Here is a 21,270-nt window from a genome sequence, read left to right on the forward strand (position 1 = left end):
CATCTCCCGTTACAGCTCCACTGCATCCCCATTTCCATCCCTCTTATACCCCTACTTATTTCCTTCTGGAAACCCCATTACGTTCTCCCTTGCCCCCTCCCTGCAGCTATATTGCATCTCCCCCTTACACCCCCATTTCACTCCCTTGCACCTCGTTGTACCCCCTCCACATCCCCCCTCGCACCCCCCCCCCCCAGCATCGCCACATCCCCGCCTCGCTGCGCCCCCGCGGAGCCGCACCGGCGCGGAGGGACGGAGGGAGGGCGCAGCGGAGCCGCCGCGTTCCACCGCTCCGCGCTGCCATTGCGGCCCGGCTCGGCTCGGATCGGATCGGCTCCGCTCGGCACGGTGAGAGGCGGGGACGGGGTGCGCGGCTGACGGTAGCGATGGGGATACAGGGGGAGACCGAGGGGAGGATGCCGGGACGCCCTCCGGGCCACCCCGCTCTGGGTCCCAGCCCTGGCATCACTGCGGGAGGAGAGGAGAGTGGGCAGGTCAGGAGTAAAGCCAAAATACAAGAAATCATTTAAAATATATATATTTTTAAATATTTAACCCATTTTCGTTAACATTTCTGCCCCCCCTCCCCTCCTCAGGAAATGGGGCATGAAGGGCAGCAGAGCGGCGTTGCATCTCGGCTGCTGCTCTTTGCAGGATGCCATCATTTTGCTGGAGGAGGTTACTGTGGGGCAGAGGGGATGCTGTGTGCTGGGAAAGGGGACCTGGAGATGGTCCCTGGTACCTCTAAGGGCTGAGTCCGTGTGAACTCGTGACACGAGCTGTGCCGTGCATCCTCTGCTGTGTGTGCGTGTGGCAGGATGGGGATGGTGTCAGGGTCCGGAAGCAGGATGGGCATGGGATGAATGTGTACCCCGGCAGCTGGCTGGTGGCACAGCCTGCTCCGGGTGTGCTTCTCAGCTGTCTTGTCCCCAGGCTTGCTGGCAGTGACACTGACAGCTTGTTCTGGCTTGTCCCGAGCTTGGGGTGCAGCGGCAGCGATGGGGACCAGCCCAGCTCACGTTAGAGCCGTGTTGCACAGATACACTCCGGTTAGAGATGCACGGCTTGTGAAGCGGCGCTGCAGAAATAATGATCTCATTTCTGCCATCTATAAATAAATGAAGGTGAAAGGGCACGTTTCCTACTCCCAGCCCTCTGGAGGCTGGATTAAGATGGAGAGCTGGCTGGCTGATGGACAGAGATCTTTTAAATATTAATAGATCTTAAATTATAACTGCACTGTGACTCTCATCTAAAAGGTCATGGTACAAAATAAACCACTCCATGGTTTATTTTGGTTTATTTAATATTACTTGGTAATATTAGTTATATTGTTGTTTATTGTCAGTATTATTTTTCTGGCTGTTGAGGGTGCCAAGGGGGAAGTGTGTTCCAAGGGGAATGGCTCACTTGCAGGTGTTGGGGTTTTCTTACACAGTTAGCTGTGTGAGTTGGAATTTGTGGGTGCCCCACCTCCTGGGGCCTGTCCTGGGTCCATCCCGTTACCTCAGGTGGCTTGTCTGGGGCTCCCCCATTCAGGTGGGACGCAGGGGCTGTGGCTCAGATGCTGGTGTGAGAACTGCTGCTCCTGGCTTGGCATCTGCCCTGTCAGGTGCTCATCCCGCTTGGCCTTATCGCCACAGGGATCACAGCAATTATCAGACTTGTGAGTTAATGTATGAGGTACTCCCAGATCCTGCCAAGAAGCAGTAGCAATGCCTGGGGCCATCTGCTGTGACTCTCGGTCACAAGGCACCTCCAAGTGATGGATGAGTTGTAGTCTGAAGACTCACAGTTGTTATCACAGGGTCACTTTTAAGCCCATGATGTCTCTCTAACTGGTAGCAAAGTATTGTGCTTGGGGCAGTGTTGCCCACTCCTGTCCCTGGTACCTGGTGCAGCAGGGAGGGTGATCAGTGCCTGTGCAAAGCACCATGGCAGGGGTTGGCACCGCATGGCTTTGTGGAGCTGATGTTCTCACAGTGCTTCTGGGAGCACAGCTGGCTTTATGGGGCTGGAGGTGCTGAGGACTGGGGTGATGGCAGCCTCTGACCATGGAGCTGGGCCTGCTGGCATTTTTCTTCCGAGCGCCTCCATCGCCATGGAGATTGGTGATGATCCTCTGCCCATGCAGGAGGAGGCTTGGCCACCATGGGGCTCTCTGGGTACCCATGGCCTGTGTGGGTCCCCAGTGGGGCTGGCTGGGTACGCGTGGCTGGCATTCGGTGCTGGGGCTCACGGGGTGAGCAGTGGCTGCCATGGCCCTGCTGAAGCTGCCAGCACCGCGGGGACGGGAGCCCTGCAGGGTGCCCCTGGCCCAGCAGCCGTGGCAGAGGGGATCTATAGGGGGGTTTTCTGCTTCAGACAGCTCCAGGCACTCGCATGGGGGTCTCCGGTGCTCCCGCTGAGCCTCCACTGTGATTTCCCACAGCCAAAAGCTGCTGGCGAGTTCAGGCCGGTGTTTTCCTGCCTCTCCAGTCATTTCCTGCGGCTGCGCTACGGTTCAGCCTGACTCGCACAGGGGAGGCTCGGGGAGAGCTTGGAAAATGACATTTAAGACGAAGAGGAAGGAGATGGGAAGCAGCTTATCTGGCTTTGTTCTAAGAGCTGTAATCACCTGAAGCGCAGCCATGAGCCCTGTTGGCTGGGGGTGAGCAGCCCTGCCCCGGCGGGGGCTGCTGCCGCTCCCCGCTGCACCGCGCTGCCTTTGGGTTCATCGCGGATGGCAGCTTGCACTTTGTTCCTGCTTGGAACAAGTGCCTTCGTTGGGCTTCACTGTACAAAAGACTACATTTACATAAACAGGGGAAGGGTTGGTCACAAGGGGAAGATGAGGCGACTTGAAGGGAAGCCAGTGGCTTAAATACCCCAAACTCTGTGTCCTCAGACTCGCCGTGTCACCAGCTACAGAGCCTGAAGAGAAAAGCAGAAGTGTGATTTTAACCTTGTTTTTTCCTCTTCTGACAGTGTTCTCAGACACTGCCGCTACCCACAGTGCGCGGGACCTGTGCCGAGAGGAGGAGGGGATCTCTGCAAAGTAAGATGGGCTTTTTAAAGGCTTTTCCCTTGTTTTGCTTTCCGAGAGCAGTGGAGGCGGTGACCCCGCACTGGGAGCCACGGGGGCTCCTGTAGCCCCACGCTGTTCCCTGCTGCAGCCTTCTCCGGTTGTCGGCTGCCGATGGGGATGACGGCAGTTTTCGGTGCTTCATTTCCTTCCAGTTTTAGTGGCACAATGAAAGGCAGCGGTGCTCTCAGGTGGGCTCCCGAGCCCCCGGCTCCCCCATACGCAGTTTATCTGTTGCACAAAGTGTTCAGCTATGCAGAGATCAAAGATCGTTCTGCAGAACGTTAATGAAACGAATAATGGTGATTTGTTGGGGCTTGAAAACGGAAATGAGGTTTAGCTTTGAAAAGGAGGTGCCTGGTGGAAATATTTACACTGTTCCTCAGATTTCAGTTATTCCTATTTTCCCTGAGGAACGAGGGCAAACCTGGCTGCTGCTTCCGAGGTTCTGTTGTTCTAATCAGTCATGTGTAAGGTGGGGGTTGTGATGGTGTTGGAGGGGGAGAGGATGTGACTGCAGCGATTCTGTCTCTGTTTCACGGCATAACATACAACATGCCACATACTGCCATGGGTCTTGCAGGAAGCAGGAATTAATCTGCCTGTCCTGGCATGGAAAAACATGGTGGTGGTGATGGGGGGTGATGGCTGGTGGGAGAGCAGGCATTGAGGAGGTTTCGTTTTATGAATGTGTGTCAGAAGAGGTAGTGCCGAGGAGAGGGCAAGGCGTAAGTTGGTTAGCAAGGGGAATTAGAGGAGATGTGTGTGCCACAGGGTTTAATCTCTTAATGAGAATAATATCTCTCAGCTGCTTGTGGTGGGGCGAGCTCAGGGACAAGAATGACGTTGCATGAAGGGTCGTCCTTGTACCATGTGTCCTCTGCCTGCCTCATCCCCCGAGATTTGTCTGAAGGATGCTCGGGAGCCAGGATGGGAGCCTGTGATTGACATGTGCAAAACATCCGTGGGGCAGGAGAGAGGATGTGGGGGTGGGGATGAGTTTGTCTCAGCTAAGGGCTAGTCACCAAGGAGCACCCTGCCAGGTTGTTTCCTTCAGCCCCCGAGCCCATTAATAGGCTCTGCTCCCCTGATTACTTCGTGCCTGTGCGGAGTGGTAATGAGAGCCGGGCTCAAGCCATCAATTCTAGGTCAGTGGTTGTGTGCTGGGGATTTGGGACCGGGCAGGGGGAGGGGAGCTGGAGATGGATGCCTGCCTCCGAAAAGAAATGTAGAGCCTGTGGTATGCAGCCCTGCCTGCACCCCTGGGGATAAAGGCTGCCTGCACCCGGGGGCACTGTGCTGCCTGCGCCTGTAAACAGCCCTAAGGGCCATTGTTGTGCCTTGCTGCCCCAGATGTAGACCGTGCCTGTTAGGAGGCTCATTGCATGTTTGAGATGAGAGATTAACATTGCAGTATTAGATCCATTCAGGAGCCAAAAGCAATAATTGAGTTATTAAAAGTGAAAGTCTTTTCTGTGGTCCTGCCTGGTATCCTTTGCCTCTCACAGAGCTGCTTTCCCCTCTCCATGGGAGCAGAGGGGGTGTACTACATATAGCCTTGACTTGTCGTCATTTCTGATGTTTAATGTCTGATCCTTCCCTAAATGCAGGCAGGTGAGGCCGGGCAGTGAAAAGCAGCATGGACCTGGATGTACTGAACATGTTTGTCATCGCCGGTGGCACCCTGGCCATCCCCATCCTGGCCTTTGTGGCCTCATTCCTTCTCTGGCCTTCAGCACTTATCCGCATCTACTACTGGTGAGTTCTTAGTCCGGCTGCTCTCATTTCAGCCCGGGGGTGGAATTACTGCTGCTCCCCAGTCGGTCCCTGCACACACGCAGGCTCAGGGGCTTATTGCAGAGAGCCGTGGGCAGCGAGGCGGTGTGGGCACAGCGGGTGTTCCTGCCCATGGTGGTGATTGCAGTGGGTGAGGTGGTGTCTCCAGGGGCTGTGTGAAGCTTTGAGCATCTCTGGGAGGAGAAAAGGGCATTTTCTTACTGCATGTTTGCTGCTGAGGCTTGAGTGCAGGCTCGGCTGGGCTGCTGGCACCTTGCTGTCCTGCAGCGGGGTCCTGGGCTGCTGCATCCAGCTCACGGATGTCTCTGAGCTTTCCTGGGTTGTTTTCCTTAAGGACAGGGCTGTGGGTGGGAGAAGCATCCCTGCTGCTGCAGACCCCCAGCCTGGTGGCCTCCCACCTCACCAGTGCAGCTGTCAGCAAGGGTGTCCTTGGCTCTGCTGTGGGTCCCTGTGCTCATGTGCTGCCTCCTGGTTAACAGCCTGCTCGGCTGGCAGGGACTTTTCCCTTGCTAGCAGTTATAGATAAGGCTTTTCTCATTTTCTCCCTTTCCTCTGGGCTGCAGCAGCAGAGGAGATGGAGTGATGCTTTTCTTGACCCCCTTGCATCTCATCCTTTCTGATAGCAGGAGGCAGGCGTTACATCCTCCATCCTTCCATCCTCCTCTGTCCCTGGAAATCAGTGATAAGTGTGTTGGCAGCTTTTCTGTCTGGATTTGTTGCAGGGGAAAGCTGGAATAACGCTCCCTTCGGTAGCTGGGCAGTGCCTCATCGGGGCGTAGGCAGCAGCAGGCAGCATGACAGGCAGCAGCAGGCAGCAGCAGGCAGCATGACAGGCTGCCCTCACATGCTGCTGGCAGATGGTGGCTCCTGCAGTTTTGCTCACGGGGTGTTTCCAAATCCAAGTGACCTCCTGTGAGAGGAGGACATTCGCCCACCCTGGAGCTCATGCAGCAGTGTGATGAAGCCTTGTTTCTAACGGCACATTTATTAGCAGCTGTTTAATGACAGCATCTGGAGGCTTGAGAGGGGAGGAGGATGGGATGGAACCCCCAGTGATTAGATTGACACAGGAGAAGTTCTTCCCGTTGTGTGTTGCATGGGGAGGCCAAACGTTGCTCTCCAAAGGAGAGCAGGGTCCTGGCAGGGACATCTGGGCTGCTGCCCAGGGCAGATCTAGATGGTACTGGGTTTGTCAAAGGGTGCTTTTGTTTCCCTTTGGACATAGAAGTGGTCATTGGAAGCCAGGGAGGACCCTGATGAGCTGATGAACCTGATGGGTTCAGAGGAGGATCGCCAAAGGGATGCTGCTGCACCAGAGCCTTTGGAGGTCTGCAGGCAGGGGTGGCAGGACAGGGAAAAGGAGGTGCAAAGGGCTGAGTTCTGAGGAGCTGGGTTGAAAGGGAGGTGAGGAAAACCCTGTTGCCTCACCCTTCAGGGTTGCAAATTAGGGGCTGAATATGAATGCACCGTGGGTAGGTGGGTCTGTGTTCAGCTGAGGGAGGGAGTGTGAGCGGAGATCAGCAGGGATGAGGGTAAGGTCCCTCATCTCTCTTTCTTCTGGAAGGATCAGCATCTTGCAGGAATAACTGTGATGTGTGTGTAAATGGGCTTCTCTTTTCTTTGGGTCATCGGGAAAAGAAGAGTGGTCTTGCCCTTCACTCTTCCTTTCCCATTTGCTTCTTTCTGAGTCATCTTTGTGGGGGGATGTTCATAGTGTTTCCTCATCAGCAGAGGCAGGAGGGAGGGCAGGCAGCATTCCGTGCTGCTTCCCCCCTTTCAGCCCCATGCAGGTCTTCAGCATCGCTCCTGGTGGGTCCCTTGGGTCACTTCCTTCACTCACTGCCCCTCTTCTCCTTGCTCTGCATGTCCTCATCCGGCTCAGGCAAGGGTCAGGCTGGGCTCTGTCACTGGTGGCCTCGCTCCCTCCCCTGCTGCTAATGCGCCTCCATGACGTGCAGGCTGACCCCGGCCCCAAGCACTGCTGCCAGGGTTAATCGGTTGAGCCGCTGCCTCTAAGCGCGTTAACACCTTGCGAGGGATCAGTTCAGCTTTGCACAGATTATTTTGCCTTCTCCTGAATTGATCCATTAGGATCAGTTGCTAAAAATGTTATCATCTTGCCCATCGGCAGTTTACACCGGTGCCTTTGAGGCGAGGGCTCTTAAGACACTTATTAGGGAGAAATTCACCTCTCCCTGTAGGACCAGCACAGAGCTGAGATGCTGCTTAAGTCCCACTAACTCCCTCTGGAAAGAGATTATGCTAAAAGAGGATTGCACTATGCATAAGCTTGGAGTGGGCAGAGAGCTAGGACAGCCCAGCAGCGTTGATGACCTTGCTCTTGTGTCTCAAATAAATACTGGTATCACATATAAAAGTATTTGCCAGTATCTTGCCCATCAGGAGCAGCGCAGCAGTTGTCTTGAAAGGGTTTACATCTGAGCACAGGGGAAATGCAGAGGAAGTGAGCCTGTTCCTCTGTCTTGGACTGCACATACACATCATGTGTCCAGTGTCACCGGTAATCTCTGTCCAGGTCCCCTCTGGGCAGCAGTTTCACTGCATCCTCTTCAAGCAGGCTGCAAGCACACACTGCAGGACCCATCTGCCTCTGCATTCAGAGGAGCAACCTGGGGTTAACCCAGGAGTGTTGGACCCTGTGTAAGGATGCTCCTTCTGGTCCTCTGTGTGTGTATGAGTACATCTGAAAGGTTGTATAGGTGTAATTTTGGAGCTGGGTCTCTGTGTTATTCCTGGGTAACACAGTTGTTTTGGCTGGAATTCAATATGCTTGTCTGTGGGGTAATGTTCTGCCATTGATGTGAAACTGTGCCCAAATAAAGCTGTGACAGATCCACCTTACTCACCTAGAACAAGCGCATCCCTTGGCCTTCCCATCCTGCACACTGCCTCTCTCCGCATATCAACCTTTGGGCATTTTCAGTTTCAGGGTTGCTGTTTTGGCTCATTTCCACTGCCAAATCAGTTGGTTGGGGTCTGTTTAAGTGTTAAATAAACAAGAGTGTCTCCAGAAGCCGTCTGCAGTGCAGCCATGAGTAGCCAGCTGCCAGTCCTGCACCTGTAAGGGACACATGTAATCCAGGGACCAGATGCTCAGGATTATTCCCAGTTAGTCACAGACAGTCCCATGACATGAGCACAACCTAACTGGTTTTAGCAAACCAGCCAGTCTGAAGCCTGAGTTTGAACTTGTCACCTGGTTTATATTGCCACTGGTTCCTGGTCTTGTCTCACTTATTGGTATTGTTTTCTCCTTGTTTCCAGGTACTGGCGCCGAGCCTTGGGTATGCAGGTTAGATATGCAAACTACGACGACTATCAGTTTTGTTATTCCTATAGAGGGAGACCTGGATACCGGCCATCCATCCTGATGCTACACGGGTTCTCAGCCCATAAAGACATGTGGCTGTCCATAGTGAAGGTGGGACTCCATTTCTACCATGTCGCTACTTAGCAAAAGTTGATGGTCCTGGGCTTGGGGGTGGTGGGGACCCTATGGTTGTGTGTATGGGATGTGGCAATTGCTGCAACATGCTGGAAACACCATTGTTATCTCTGCACCCATTGTTTGTTGGATCCCTTTCATCCCTGCACCATGTAGAGCTGCAGGGGAAGAGCAGTAGGTAACCACCTCCTCCATGGAAGCAAGTCTTGGCTGTGGTTTCTCATCCTTGGTACATCAGCTGACTTACTCTCATGCATGAGTAACCAGGGGCTGCTAGGAGGAGGGTGATTCCCTGCTCCCACCCTGGTCACCAGTTCCCATCCCTGGGCTTCGCAGCAGGTTTCCTCCACCGTAACCACCCTGGTTTGTTTCTGCAGTTCCTGCCAAAGAACCTGCACTTGGTGTGTGTTGACATGCCCGGGCATGAGGGCACAACCCGCTCGGCCTTGGATGACTACTCCATTAGTGGACAAGCTAAGAGAATACACCAGGTAAAACCCCAGCACTGCATTGCCTCTGCAGATGGATGCAGGGATTGAGGGTTGCAGGGCCATGAGGGATGCTGCCTCATGCAGCCCCACTCCTTTCCTTCCCAGGCAGGCAGAGCCACCAGCCTCAGACCTTTGGGTTGCATTTCTCTCGTGACCCCATGCTTGCTCTCCCCTAACAATGCTCCTTTTGCTCCCCTGCCAGTTTGTGGAATGCATCAACCTCAACAAAAGGCCCTTTCATCTGGTTGGCACATCCATGGGGGGAAATGTTGCCGGTGTCTATGCTGCTCAGTACCCAGAGGACATTTGCAGCCTGACCCTCATCTGTCCTGCAGGTAGGCAATGAAGGGGAGGTGAGAAGGGCAGAGGACACACAGGAGCCAGTGTGAAAGTCCAGAACAGAGCTGGAGGCACATGAGGCTTTTAGGCTTTGGAATTCATTTGTATTTACAGTCTGAACATGTCTCCAGGGCACATGAGCAAATCACAGCCGTGTCCTGACTGCACTTCTCCAGGACTTTGGAATTTGTCCCACTGCCTTTGTGCAACCAGAGCTGGGACTGGGACAAATGGCACAAATCCTGCTCTGGAGGAAATGACTTTTCCCTTTGATAGCAGGCGTTTTACATGGCATGTCTGCAGCTCTTGGGTCTGGGGGGGGAACCTGAGCAGCCTCCCCATCCTGGCCTCTTGGGAGCCCTGGTGTGCTGGAAGGCTGGGGCTTCAGGAGCCAGAGAGCTCTGCCCCCCCATGTTTGGGTGCTCTGAGTGGGAAGAGTGGTTGGTGGCTGGGTATGGGTCAGTGGGGTGTCCCTGTGCCCATGCAGCACCTCTCCATCCCCACCATCCCCTCAGCCAGGGGTGTGGGAGAGCCTGGGCATGATGTGATACAGGAGGCATGGGATGCTTCTCTGCTGCATCCTGGTTGTCATGGCAGCTCCTTCCCACCCACACAAGGAAAGTGGCTCCAGATAAGACACAAGTAATGAAGCATTAGAAATGTTCTGTCTGAGCCTGCGCTGTGGCAGGCTGGGTATGGGCATTACTGTTTGCATCTGCTGGCTGCATGAGAAATAAGTGCTATAGGTTTTGCCAAAGGATTAATGAATGTCTACAGGGAATATACCTTGTGTTGTGTCGAGAGGCTTGGCAGTGTCAAGCCCTGGAGCATCTGTGGGTGCTCATTGAGGTGCTCTATGTACAGGTTGTTTTCCTTCCCCTCTTTTTCACTGTTATGTATTTTTAATGAGTGATAGGCAGCAGGCCAGAGACAGGGATGAGGGGGTTGGTACAGAGATGCTCTGCCTTTGGGGTTCTCATATGGGTTTTAACTCATGCCCCTTTCCTCCTTCAACACAGGTCTGCCCAGTACCACCGACAGCAAGTTCATCAAGCAGCTCCGGGAGCTGCAGGAGTCCGAGCTCATCGACAGGATCCCTTTAATCCCCTCGACGCCCGAGGAGATGGCAGACATGCTGAAGCTCTGCTCCTATGTGCGCTTCAAGGTGCCGCAGCAGGTGAGGGGCCCAGGCTGGCTGCAGCGGCTGGAAAGGGGGGTCAGAAGTGGGGTTTGCTTCTCCTGGAGCCTGCACCATGGGAGGGGAGGTGGTGCCAGCAGTGGAGCCAGAGCTGCCATTCCCCTGTCACCCAGGCGAGACACCCCTGGCACCACTTCCATTGCTTCTGCTTCAAACTCACTTTTCCCACTCCCTCTGCCACTAAAATTCTTCCTCCCCCGAGCTCTTTGGCAGCGAGCTGGGATGTCAAAGGGGTCTGTAAGCAAATAGGGCTGGCAGGAAGCATTGAATAACTAAAGCGGCTGTTGTCCGGATGGAGGGGGATTGTCTGTGGCTTCTTTAGCAAAATGATGGAAATGTTATTCCTCTATTGTCAGGGAAGAGGAACTCGGTGAGGAGCTGGCCATTAATCTGGTTTTCCTTAGGAAGTCTGACATGAGGAGATTGGGGAGTTAGGAAAACCATAAGGGAACACCCTTCTGGCAAAAGAATAAGAGAAGCCAGAAAAGCACCGTCATGGCTGAGGTGTGCTGCGGCTGTGGGTAACCAGCCTGGGGGAGAAACTCGGGTCTGCAGCATAAAAGGCAAAAGTACTTCTTGCTGAAATATAGAATTGTAGAATAGTCAGGGTTGGAAGGAACCTTAAGATCATCCAGTTCCAACCCCCCTGCCATGGGCAGGGACACCTCACACTAAACCATATCACCCAAGGCTTCATCCAGCCTGGCCTTGAACACTGCCAGGGATGGAGCATTCACAACCTCCCTGGGCAACCCATTCCAGTGCCTCAGCACCCTCACAGGAAAGAATTTCTTCCTTAGATCCAGTCTAAACCTCTGCTGTTTAAGTTTGAACCCATTACCCCTTGTCCTATCACTACAGTCCCTAATGAAGAGTCCCTCACCAGCATCCCTGTAGGCCCCCTTCAGATACTGGAAGGCTGCTCTGAGGTCTCCACGCAGCCTTCCCTTCTCCAAGCTGAACAGCCCCAACTTTCTCAGCCTGTCTCCATACAGGAGGTGCTCCAGTCCCTGATCATCCTCGTGACCCTCCTAAATATGTGTTACTTAAGCACAGTTATTAGAGCCAGATGTGAATAGGAGGATGCTTGTTCTGGGGCCAGGCTGTGCAGGGCACATCGGGGCGGAGGGCGAACGCTCTTGGGTGCTCTCAGGAATGCTCAGCCCCACACAGGTCCCCCTCAGCCGCTCTCCTCTGCTCCCCTGCAGATTCTCCAGGGCCTTGTTGATGTTCGCATCCCACACAATGACTTCTACCGGAAATGTAAGTGTGTGGCAGCAGATCCTCACTGGGCTTTCCAGGCTGACCCCGGGCTGTGGGGCAGGCTGCCCCCAGCCCCACATCCCCTGCGTGCTGCTCAGCCCCAGCACACCCCTGCTGCCTTGCTGAGCATGGGAGGGGGCAACACCAGTAACAGGTTTGGGGATGCACCTTGGTCGCTGGTAGCAGTGCAGTGCCAGCCCCATGGGCAGTGGGGTGGCTGCTTCACCCTCCCAGCTGGGTAAATCAGTGCTAATACCTACACGGAGATGGGCTTGGGAGAGGGTGTTTCCACAGCGGGACTTGGTGGCTATGCAAGGACAGCCCACTGGGGCTCTGCACGTCATCCCTGCCTGGATTTGTCAGTGAGGGGACACTAGCAGGGACCGGTGAAAAGGGAAGCAGAGCATCCCCCTGGTCAGACTGACTCCTCCTGTCCCCTCCAGTGTTCTTAGAAATCGCGAATGAGAAGTCCAGGCACTCTCTGCATGAGAACATGAGCAAGATCAAAGCACCAACGCAGGTCATCTGGGGAAGGCAGGACCAGGTATGCAGCCCATTTCTCTGTACCCACAGCACCACATTTCCATCTCTGCCCCTGCACACCCACAGGGATGCAGTGTGGGACATGAGTGTCCCTGTCCCCTACGCAAAGGGCTCTGTAAATACCAAAGTGTAAGCATTTGCCATGACTCTTTTGCACTAAGCTGCCAGTCAGAAAACATCTAAGAGTTCCCAGCTGTATGAGGAGACAGACACCATGCAGCCTCCCTGCCCTGTCCCCAGGCATGGGTACCATGGGATGGAGCTGGCGTCACAACGATTGTGTCCGCATCCCTGCTCAGCATCTCACTTGAGCTTGCAAAGTCTGCTCCAATGGGGTCTCTATGGTGTCTATGGACTCACTATGGTTCCCCTGCTATCCAGGTCCTGGATGTCTCCGGTGCCAATGTCTTATCAAGCGCCATCCCGGACTGCCACGTGTACATCCTGGAGAACTGCGGGCACTCGGTGGTGGTGGAGCGGCCCCGCAAGACAGCCAACCTCATCCTGGAGTTCCTGGCGCTGCTGCACAGCACGGACAACAACAAGAAGCAGGCGTGAGCGTGGCAGGGAGCCAAGCACCCATGATGGGGCTGTTTAATTGTAAAGTACTGCAGTTTCGATAAGCTCTCAGGGATCTTGTATGAATCGGGTTGAATGTGCCAAAGTCCCTGAGGAAGGCAGAATCAGAACCACTGATACCTAAACCTATAGCACCGCCAGCACAGCGACCTAGGGGTCATTGAGCATCCTCCATAGATACAGGAACGGAAGCAGAATCTCTCCCTTTTCTACTTAGAGATAACATAGAAACGAGCTGAACTCACCAAGCGCTAGCCATGCCGTGTGTGAAGCTCCTCACGCAGCGGCCCATCTTACCCGAGTTACCAGCCGTAGATGTTAATGACTTTTACCTAAACTATATAAGTGTAGGAAGGAGGAAGAGTCCTGGACCAAGACTTACAATATGTCTACTACTTAGAGTCCCGTCATGTTGCATGCTGCTGTGCTGTAAGAGAACCCCAGTGCTCCAGGCCTCTGCTCGAGTGCTCTTTGTGTAGCTCCTTAACTTGTGATTTATGCAGAAAATGACAGAACACTTCATGCGTAGGAGTCCAATGACTGTATGTGCAAAATGTTTACACTTTGAGTGGGTTTTCTAACTCCCTGAACAGCTCCTGTGTATATGTAATGCCTTAACATTGCCCAGGGTACGGCGTCCACGCACAGCCTGCCTTGCCCATGGGATGGTTCCTCCTGAGGGTAAACATAGCGGGTAAAAGCTTGGGATGCAGATGGTGGCATGTGAGCCAGAGGGATGGAAACCATCCGGGGTCATTTGGCCCCCGAGCCCGAGTCAGCAATAAGCCTGTGGGCAGGGTGCGAGTCAGCAAACTCGGGCAACCTCTTGTCTCAGCTCTTGTATCACATTGCGCTGCTGAACACGTTGATGTAAATAGCGACTTCCTTAATGAATTCCATGAATTCTGTGAATGCCAGCGTCACCGAGCCAGGCTGAGGGCTGGAGCAGGCTGTGTGTGTGCATGGCGCAGGGATGCAGGCCCCTGGGCTCGCTGGGTGAGGAGGGGGGCAGCTCTCCTGCGAGGCTCTGGGCACTGGGGTGGGAAGGTACAGTGTGGTTGTGTGTCCTCTGGATGCTGTAACTCCCGAGTGAGTGAACTGTAGGTGGAAACAGGAGATGCAGACAAGGTACACTGCAGCCTGCAAGGAGACAGGTCCTGCATCTCCCTGGGTGCGGACACTCACCAGGGGAATGGGCTGGTCCTGGTCTTGGGCAGGACTCAGGCTGCTGGAGGGCATGGAGGTGCATGGGTGAATCAGCAGATGGCATCACACCCCTGGACCAGAGCCCTCGGACCGGGTGCGCAGGCTTGCGGTGCTGACAGCCGTCTTCACGACGTCCCTCTGAGGTCCCCGATCTGTACAGGTACTGAACCCCCGTCAGCTTCTCTGCTCTTTTGAAGAGAAGCAGCACTGTTCTTGTAGCAGATCAGAGGTTTGTGTTATTGCTTGGTTGTTGTTTCTACTACAGGAGTTGATCTAAAAAAAACAACAAAAATTGCTGATAGTTTTATGTGGTTAAAGCCAGAAAAAGTTGTTTGGTATCTCTATGGTTTCTCATATGCCACAGATTGCTGTACGCAAAGGATTTATATGGCTATTAAAATCTAGTGATTGAAGGAGTCTGCTGTGCAATGATTATTTTTTCCTTTGAGGAATGGATTTAAGGTGAAAGAGGGTAGATTTTAGTGGTATATTAGGAAAAGGTTCTTCCCTGTGAGGGTGCTGAGGCACAGGGTGCCCAGAGAAGCTGTGGCTGCCCCATCCCTGGCAGTGCTCAAGGCCAGGTTGGACACAGGGGCTTGGAGCAGCTGCTGCAGTGGAAGGGGTTGGAGCTGGAGGAGCTTTAAGGTCCCTCCCAACACAAACAGTTCTGTGATTCTATGAATAAGGGGGCTGTGGTGTGGGACGAGGCACAGCACAAGGAGCTTGCTCTGCTGCTTCTTTCCTCCCCCATTTCTGGGAGATGCAGGTTTTGCCATGAGGAGATGGTGAAGAGCAGGAAGGCTCAAGGCTCGTCTCTTCAAACACAATATAGAGTTTGCTTTTTTCCCCTTTTATTAAAAGGAGGTGTCTCTAAACACTCAGAAGCAAGACATCGTGGCTGCCACTTGTCCTGACTGAGACCATGACAACCCAAGCTGACCCCATAGCATCAGCTGAGCCCACTGATCAGAGGTGGAGAGACCCAGTAACACTGGCAGCTGTTCCCAATAACCCTCATTTCCTGCTTGGAGCCATAAAAGCCCATGCTCTGCAAAGGCTGATTCCTTAGCACTAAGCCCTGCAGTGAGTCCCAGCAATGGCCCAAGTAAGGCTGTGTTCCTGGGATGTGTGTGGGGCTTAGGAAGGGGCAGAAGGTGCTACTGTTCCAAGTGGTTTGGGGGGTCCTGTGGGCAGAACTGGGGGAGCCAAAAGGAAACCATTGGGTCCCAGTGTTGGTGAGCCTGGGCACTGGAACCTGCACATAGCCTGACCATCCTGGCAAGAGGGAGAGGTTTGCCTTTTGTTGTTTGGTGTTTAAGTGTTTTCCTTGTAGTTACATGGATAAACTGGGCCAGTACTGAGCATGGGTTGGGTTGCAAGGCTCATGGTTGAAGAGACTCGTGTGAAAGCTGAGTAAGGAGTCAGCCCTTGGCTGTTATGGGTCTTGCCGAGACTGATGCACTGTATCCTGAGGAAAGGCTGCAAAACACAACAGGGCTGGCTTGCTGAGAAACGTAGTGATGCCTTGGAGCAAGTGTTCTGCTGCTGAGAACCCTTGTCCATGGTGGTGCCCATCACCCTGCCCCTGGGGTGTCAGTGGGAGCAGCTCCTGGCACTTGGTATGTGCCCAGCTACTGCTGAAGAGGAAAATATGGTGGGCAAAACATGGGCAAAAATGACTTCATGCTTCTGCTTCCAACCTGCCTTCCAAGCTCCAGTCTCCGTTCTCCTGATTGCCTGCTGAAGGGCTGCTCCATGGCCATGAAACAAGTAAGTCTTGCCCTGATGAAATGCAGCTGTGTGAAAGCCACCTTATCTTCTGCCTGCATAGAAACCTGGGTGAAAACAATCAAACCCCAAGGATGCTTCATTTGTCTTCAGTTTCACTGTAAAATGGAATTATTACTGATTTCACAACTCTGAGAATGAGGTGAACCTGAGCAGTTTGCCCTGACAGACACCAGAACAGAGTATCTTTAAAGGAAGCATACAATATCAAGAGCCAGAATAAAGGGCAATGTTAATCACAGGCTAAAAGTATATGTAATTAAAATATAATACATGCTATATAACAATACCTGTACCTATATATTTTATGTATTATATACAATGCATTTATAAATATATACTTATATATATATTTACATGCAAATATATATTAATAAATTATATTATATATGTAACTAATATATGAAAAGATATATTAACATATTTATAAAGAAAAACATTTGTATATATCAATCATATACAAACATATAAGATTTATAAATTACTAGTATTTAAAAATATAAACATATATATTTATATAAAATTATTTATACACTTATATATAATTTATATATTTATAACTATATATAAGATTTATGTCAATATATATAACTATACATTATTATAATTGTATGAAAATGAATCTATAAAAATATTTATATTATGGATAGTTGCATAATATATAAATTATTACTATAATTATATATAAAAGGTATAGATTTATAAATATCCATATATAAAAATAACAGATTTTATGTATATTATATTTATTAATATGTAAATATTATTGCATAATATTACTATATATTTTCATAATATGTAATCAATGCATCTTTATATATTATAATTTATTGTAATATCAATATATAATCAATATTTTCTTTTAATATAAATTATTAAGAATAATATATAGTTATACGATATATATTATATATACTTATTTTGTATGTGTATTTATAGCCTGTGATTAATATTGCCTTTTATTTTGGCTCTTGATCTTTTATTCTTCCTTGAAAGATCTGTTCCAGTGTCTGTCAGGGCAAACTGCTCAGGTTTTATTTATATATAAATGTAGATAATTTTTTATATATAAAAATAAGTATTTTATTTATATATTATAAATGATATATAAATATATATAAATATATATAAACATATTAATATATCAATAAATAAAATTTTATATATAGTTATATATACACATGTATTTTAACTATATATATAGTCATAGATGAAATATAATGGCTATATATTTTAATGTAATATCTATATATGTTTATAGATATAAAAATATATATTATATGCTATATTCATAAATTTAAAATGAATATGTATAGAAAATATCTTTATATTTTTATGTGTATGTTTATATATTTATATATAAATATAAAGACCATATAAATATATATAAAATATAAATTTAGATAAATATCTATAAATATAAAAGTATATAAAATAGATATTGATATATGATATGTTTATCTATTCATATATGTTAGTATATATAGTTATATATGTTAAAATATGTATTATATGTAGATACATAATATAAATTATGTATATAAATATATGTGTACTATATTAATTATAAAGAACATATAAATGCATACAAATAAAAATATAAAATATAAATGTATGTATTTATAAATTATTGTATAATTATGTAATATATATTTAATGTATTATATATTTATATACATATAGTTGATCTTAAAATATATATAAATACATGTACACAAATGTGTATATTTGTATTTACCTATAAATATATATATAATATGTAATATGTATATAAATATATATACATAGCTAACTGGTGCAAGCCTCTTTTTTTACTTCTAGAGATGCTATCATAGAGAATAAAGCTTTTGCTGGAACTGCACTTCTGGGTTTGTTTTGGTAGTTCAAGAGTAGCTCAAACTACAGTTTTTTGTAACAAACTACACAAACGAGATGGACAAGGACTTAACTTGCCAAATTAACTGTGTTGCCAAGGGATTTGTGCAGATGGGTCTTACCAAGGAAACCATCTCCTGTCACTTGCAGTTTACAAGAACAAACACACACACAAAGAAAACCAACCAAGAAAGTGAGTTCTCCAGTTTATTTGCTTGAATTCAGAATCATATCCATTCTGGTGCATAGATCAAAGGTCCAAGGGAAGTTTTCATGCCTTGAAAAGCATAATCCTGCATGCTCCAGTGTATCACTTGTTCCTTTCTCTACCTCAGCCCATAGGGCTCTGTGATAATCCATGAATATCTCCTAGAATTTCCTCCTGAAGAGATCTATAAGGTACTCTTTAACAGACTAATGCAATAAATGTAAGTACAATCACAGTTTTATTGGCCATGTTCTCTTCTGTCACAGAATTATTCACCTAAATGAAATGATCCCTTTGGCCCCAGTACTGTCTGGTGCTATACTGCACCCAAAGGCAAACAAGAAATAGAAGAGGGAAGTGGGTTAAAAAGGAGTAAATTAAGCTTAGGGGAGTAGTCCAGAGTAAGGACTTTTTGAATCCTGCAGCAGTGTTATAAAAAGGAAGAGTCAGAAAGACCACTGAAACCACATTTATTGAGCTTGAATCATCACTTCCACAGCAGATCTATGGCTTGGGTTCTATTTATATTTCATGTTTTCTAAGCATATTCCATGGAAACAGCCAGCCAATCAGCTGCCCAAAGGGTAGGAAAGAAACTGCCAGCTAGAGATACTGCATTAATCCTTACTTAAAATAAACAGCTCTGTAGGCAGGATGCCTGATTTCTGACAGTTGGGTAGGATACAGCCTATGCCCTGAGAAGAAAATGCCCTGGCTGAAGTAGTCCATAGGATAAAGAGGGAGGCACAGGTTATGATGCTGTCTTGCTGCTCCTCCAGCTTATTGAGCACAACGTTGTAAAGCTGTCTGAATAAAAATACAACAAAGGGGCAGCACAAACCCCCCAACTTTTCCTGGTGATCTAGAGAATAGACCTATAAATCCATGCCAGTATATTCTCTCTTGCAAATATGACATTAACCAGAAGAGGGGAGTATAAAGCGAGCCTATGTTGCAATATCGAAGCTTAGATAATGTAAATAAATGTAAGTACATTTACTTAGATAAAGATAATAGCATTATCTTATTTCTGAGCAATGACATTGAGGGGAAAAAAACACGTCTAAGAGAAGGTGGGTAAGTACCTGGGTATTGACTACAACTGGCTGTTCTAACCCAACTACTGCATACACTGGATGCCAAGGTGACCTTTTGATGCAATGAATTAACAATGAACTTATAAACAACAACAAAATGCCTTCAATCAAATGGTGTAGCTGAAGATGCTATTTAGAAACAATTTGTGGATCATTCTTACTAATAATTTGAGGTAATATATATTAATACATTTTTCATTGTATATATTTATACATAGACATAAAACTGTCTTCTTCCACTAATTTAAGATGATTATTCAATTGTGAAAATGAAATAAGGTGACTAGTTAGGCTATAATCAACCTAGCTCCTATGCAAAATAATAACTAAAAAGTAATGTCCCATCAAAGTAATGACAATCCAGTCACTCAAAATAATCAGCTAATATTTCATAATTACTTGAAGCATTTAATTCCTTACAGACAAGGGAAGTGGAAAATGTCCAGTCACTTATAACAGTTCCTCAATCTAAAGCATGAGCTAATGTTTCTCTTTTCCTGTAACGGCACATCACTAGACTGGGCTTTACAAAACCAGCCAACTCCTGAAGAAAAAAGTCTAAAAACCATTTCATCTTCCTAATTTAAGATTCTTCAAAAGCATTTGGACAACCACAATCCCACAAATATTTCAACGCATGCATTCACCTGTTTGGGTTTTGTTCATCCACAGATGCAGACTCAGAGATGCTCCTTCAGTGGCTGTGCTTGGACAAGTCACAGGTGTCCTGAGTCATTCTGAACAGCTGCAGGTTCTTTCACCTGCTTGTGCTCGCTGTCTTCCTGAACACAGTTGCAATTGTCGGACATCTTCAGGATTAGGAGTGACATGGATGCTTCTCAAGGTGCCACCTACCCTACAGACTCTGCCACACTGGTCTATCAGCCTGAACTTCATGCAGTCAAGATTTCTCCCTTCCAGCATGCTAAGTAGGCTCTGGAGTGCCTTAAGGAATATTATTGTGGATCACTGGTGCTTTGTTTGCTTCTTCCTGGGATTCTGACTCTGTTCTCTCAAGCTGAACTTATTTTCTGTTCTTTGTACAGCATTTACATCATCACACTTAGGTTTATTTTTCAAGCTAGACAGTAAACGATACTGTATGTAACATGTTTAAGCAGTTACCAACAACTAAACAACATGTGAGTTAAGGAGAACACCAGTCCAAAGGATGAGAAAAAGGAAGGTGCTATGTAACTCCACAGCTAGCCAGTACAATAGTTAGAAATGGAGCAGACCGATTCCCTACAGTCCTGCTCTCATCACACTATGCTTACAATAAAACACATCATTATTTGTCTATCTGAATGGACATATTAAACGACCATCAGACATCACAGGATACTAAACAAGGTTCAGACAATATTATCAAGTTATACATATAAAAATAAAGGGTAAATAGTTAGAGACTACAGTTGGTTTTGGCCAACACAAAACATAAATTCAATGTATTTCATTGCCTCACTTTGTTTAGACAAAAAAATGCCTTTTGGGCCTTAGAAAGCAACCAACTACAGCAAGTGAAACAAACCAATAAAGTAGCTCTGCTGCAACACAGGATTTTTGTATCTGCTTTGTAATGCACCTGAAACTCTTTCTCAATCCATTATGTTCATTCTTGTCATTTTTACAAGAACAGGAAGTCAGTATTTGAAAGACTTCTGCTGTGAAACATTACTTCATACCTAAAAGTACGAATGAGAGGAACAACTCTGGAAGTCTTTAAGTGCACAAATGATATTAGGCTGCCCCCTAAGAGTATTCACTGGCAAAAAGGAAATGATGCCATAAAAGCGAAGGTTTCATTTACATGTGCACCTTCCAGCTTGTTGTCAATAATAGAACTCAAGACTACAAGATAACACCAATAATAAAAAGTTCTGTGGGACTGAATGATGGCAAAAAATCACCCTACACAATTAGATACATGTATACATTTAAAGCCTGTGCCTAGATCTGTGCTTTTAGACACAGGCAATCATCAATTGGTAGGCTTCAGCAAAAAGTATTACAGATAAAGCATTGGTGTTGTTGCTCGTGGCAGTTTTCCTTTGCATACTTCCAGAACCACTGTGTTTAAAACAAAAAATGTATTCTATGCCCTTATCTTAGTGTTTATGGATAAAAACAAAGCACAGTTGTCCTTAATATTTGACTAACAGCTACAATGTCTTACGGATAAAGGATACTTCAGACTGTGCATCTGAACATCAATAAATGTCAGTTGTATCTCAGTAATGCTTTTAATTATTCATTTTAGAGAGAATTTTTTCTCTGGGGACATCTCAAAGGAAAAAACCAGCTATTCAACAGAGAACAAAGACCAAATAACCATGTCTGCACTAATTATTACAAA

At 48.0% G+C, this 21,270-nt stretch overlaps 1 protein-coding gene across 2 annotated transcripts; it reads left to right on the plus strand.

The window, feature by feature from the left end:
• Window positions 1–260: 260 nt before the first annotated feature.
• On the plus strand, window positions 261–14,359 carry ABHD6 (abhydrolase domain containing 6, acylglycerol lipase). 2 transcript variants are annotated; one of them, XM_034066535.1, is made up of 10 exons: window positions 261–348; window positions 2,968–3,037; window positions 4,675–4,822; window positions 8,147–8,303; window positions 8,705–8,818; window positions 9,021–9,153; window positions 10,177–10,334; window positions 11,564–11,618; window positions 12,062–12,162; window positions 12,543–14,359. In XM_034066535.1, exons 3-10 carry the CDS (start codon window positions 4,704–4,706, stop codon window positions 12,717–12,719), a joined length of 1,014 nt encoding a protein of 337 aa, XP_033922426.1. In that variant the 5' UTR covers window positions 261–348; window positions 2,968–3,037; window positions 4,675–4,703; the 3' UTR covers window positions 12,720–14,359. The 2 variants fall into 2 exon arrangements, with proteins under 2 accessions (XP_033922426.1, XP_030901972.1); XM_031046112.2 differs by lacking the exon at window positions 261–348 and adding an exon at window positions 2,491–2,650 and having other exon boundaries at window positions 12,543–12,719.
• The last annotated feature ends 6,911 nt before the right edge of the window (window positions 14,360–21,270 follow it).

This window comes from Melopsittacus undulatus, chromosome 9, assembly GCF_012275295.1.
Source record: "Melopsittacus undulatus isolate bMelUnd1 chromosome 9, bMelUnd1.mat.Z, whole genome shotgun sequence".
NCBI lineage: Eukaryota > Metazoa > Chordata > Aves > Psittaciformes > Psittaculidae > Melopsittacus > Melopsittacus undulatus.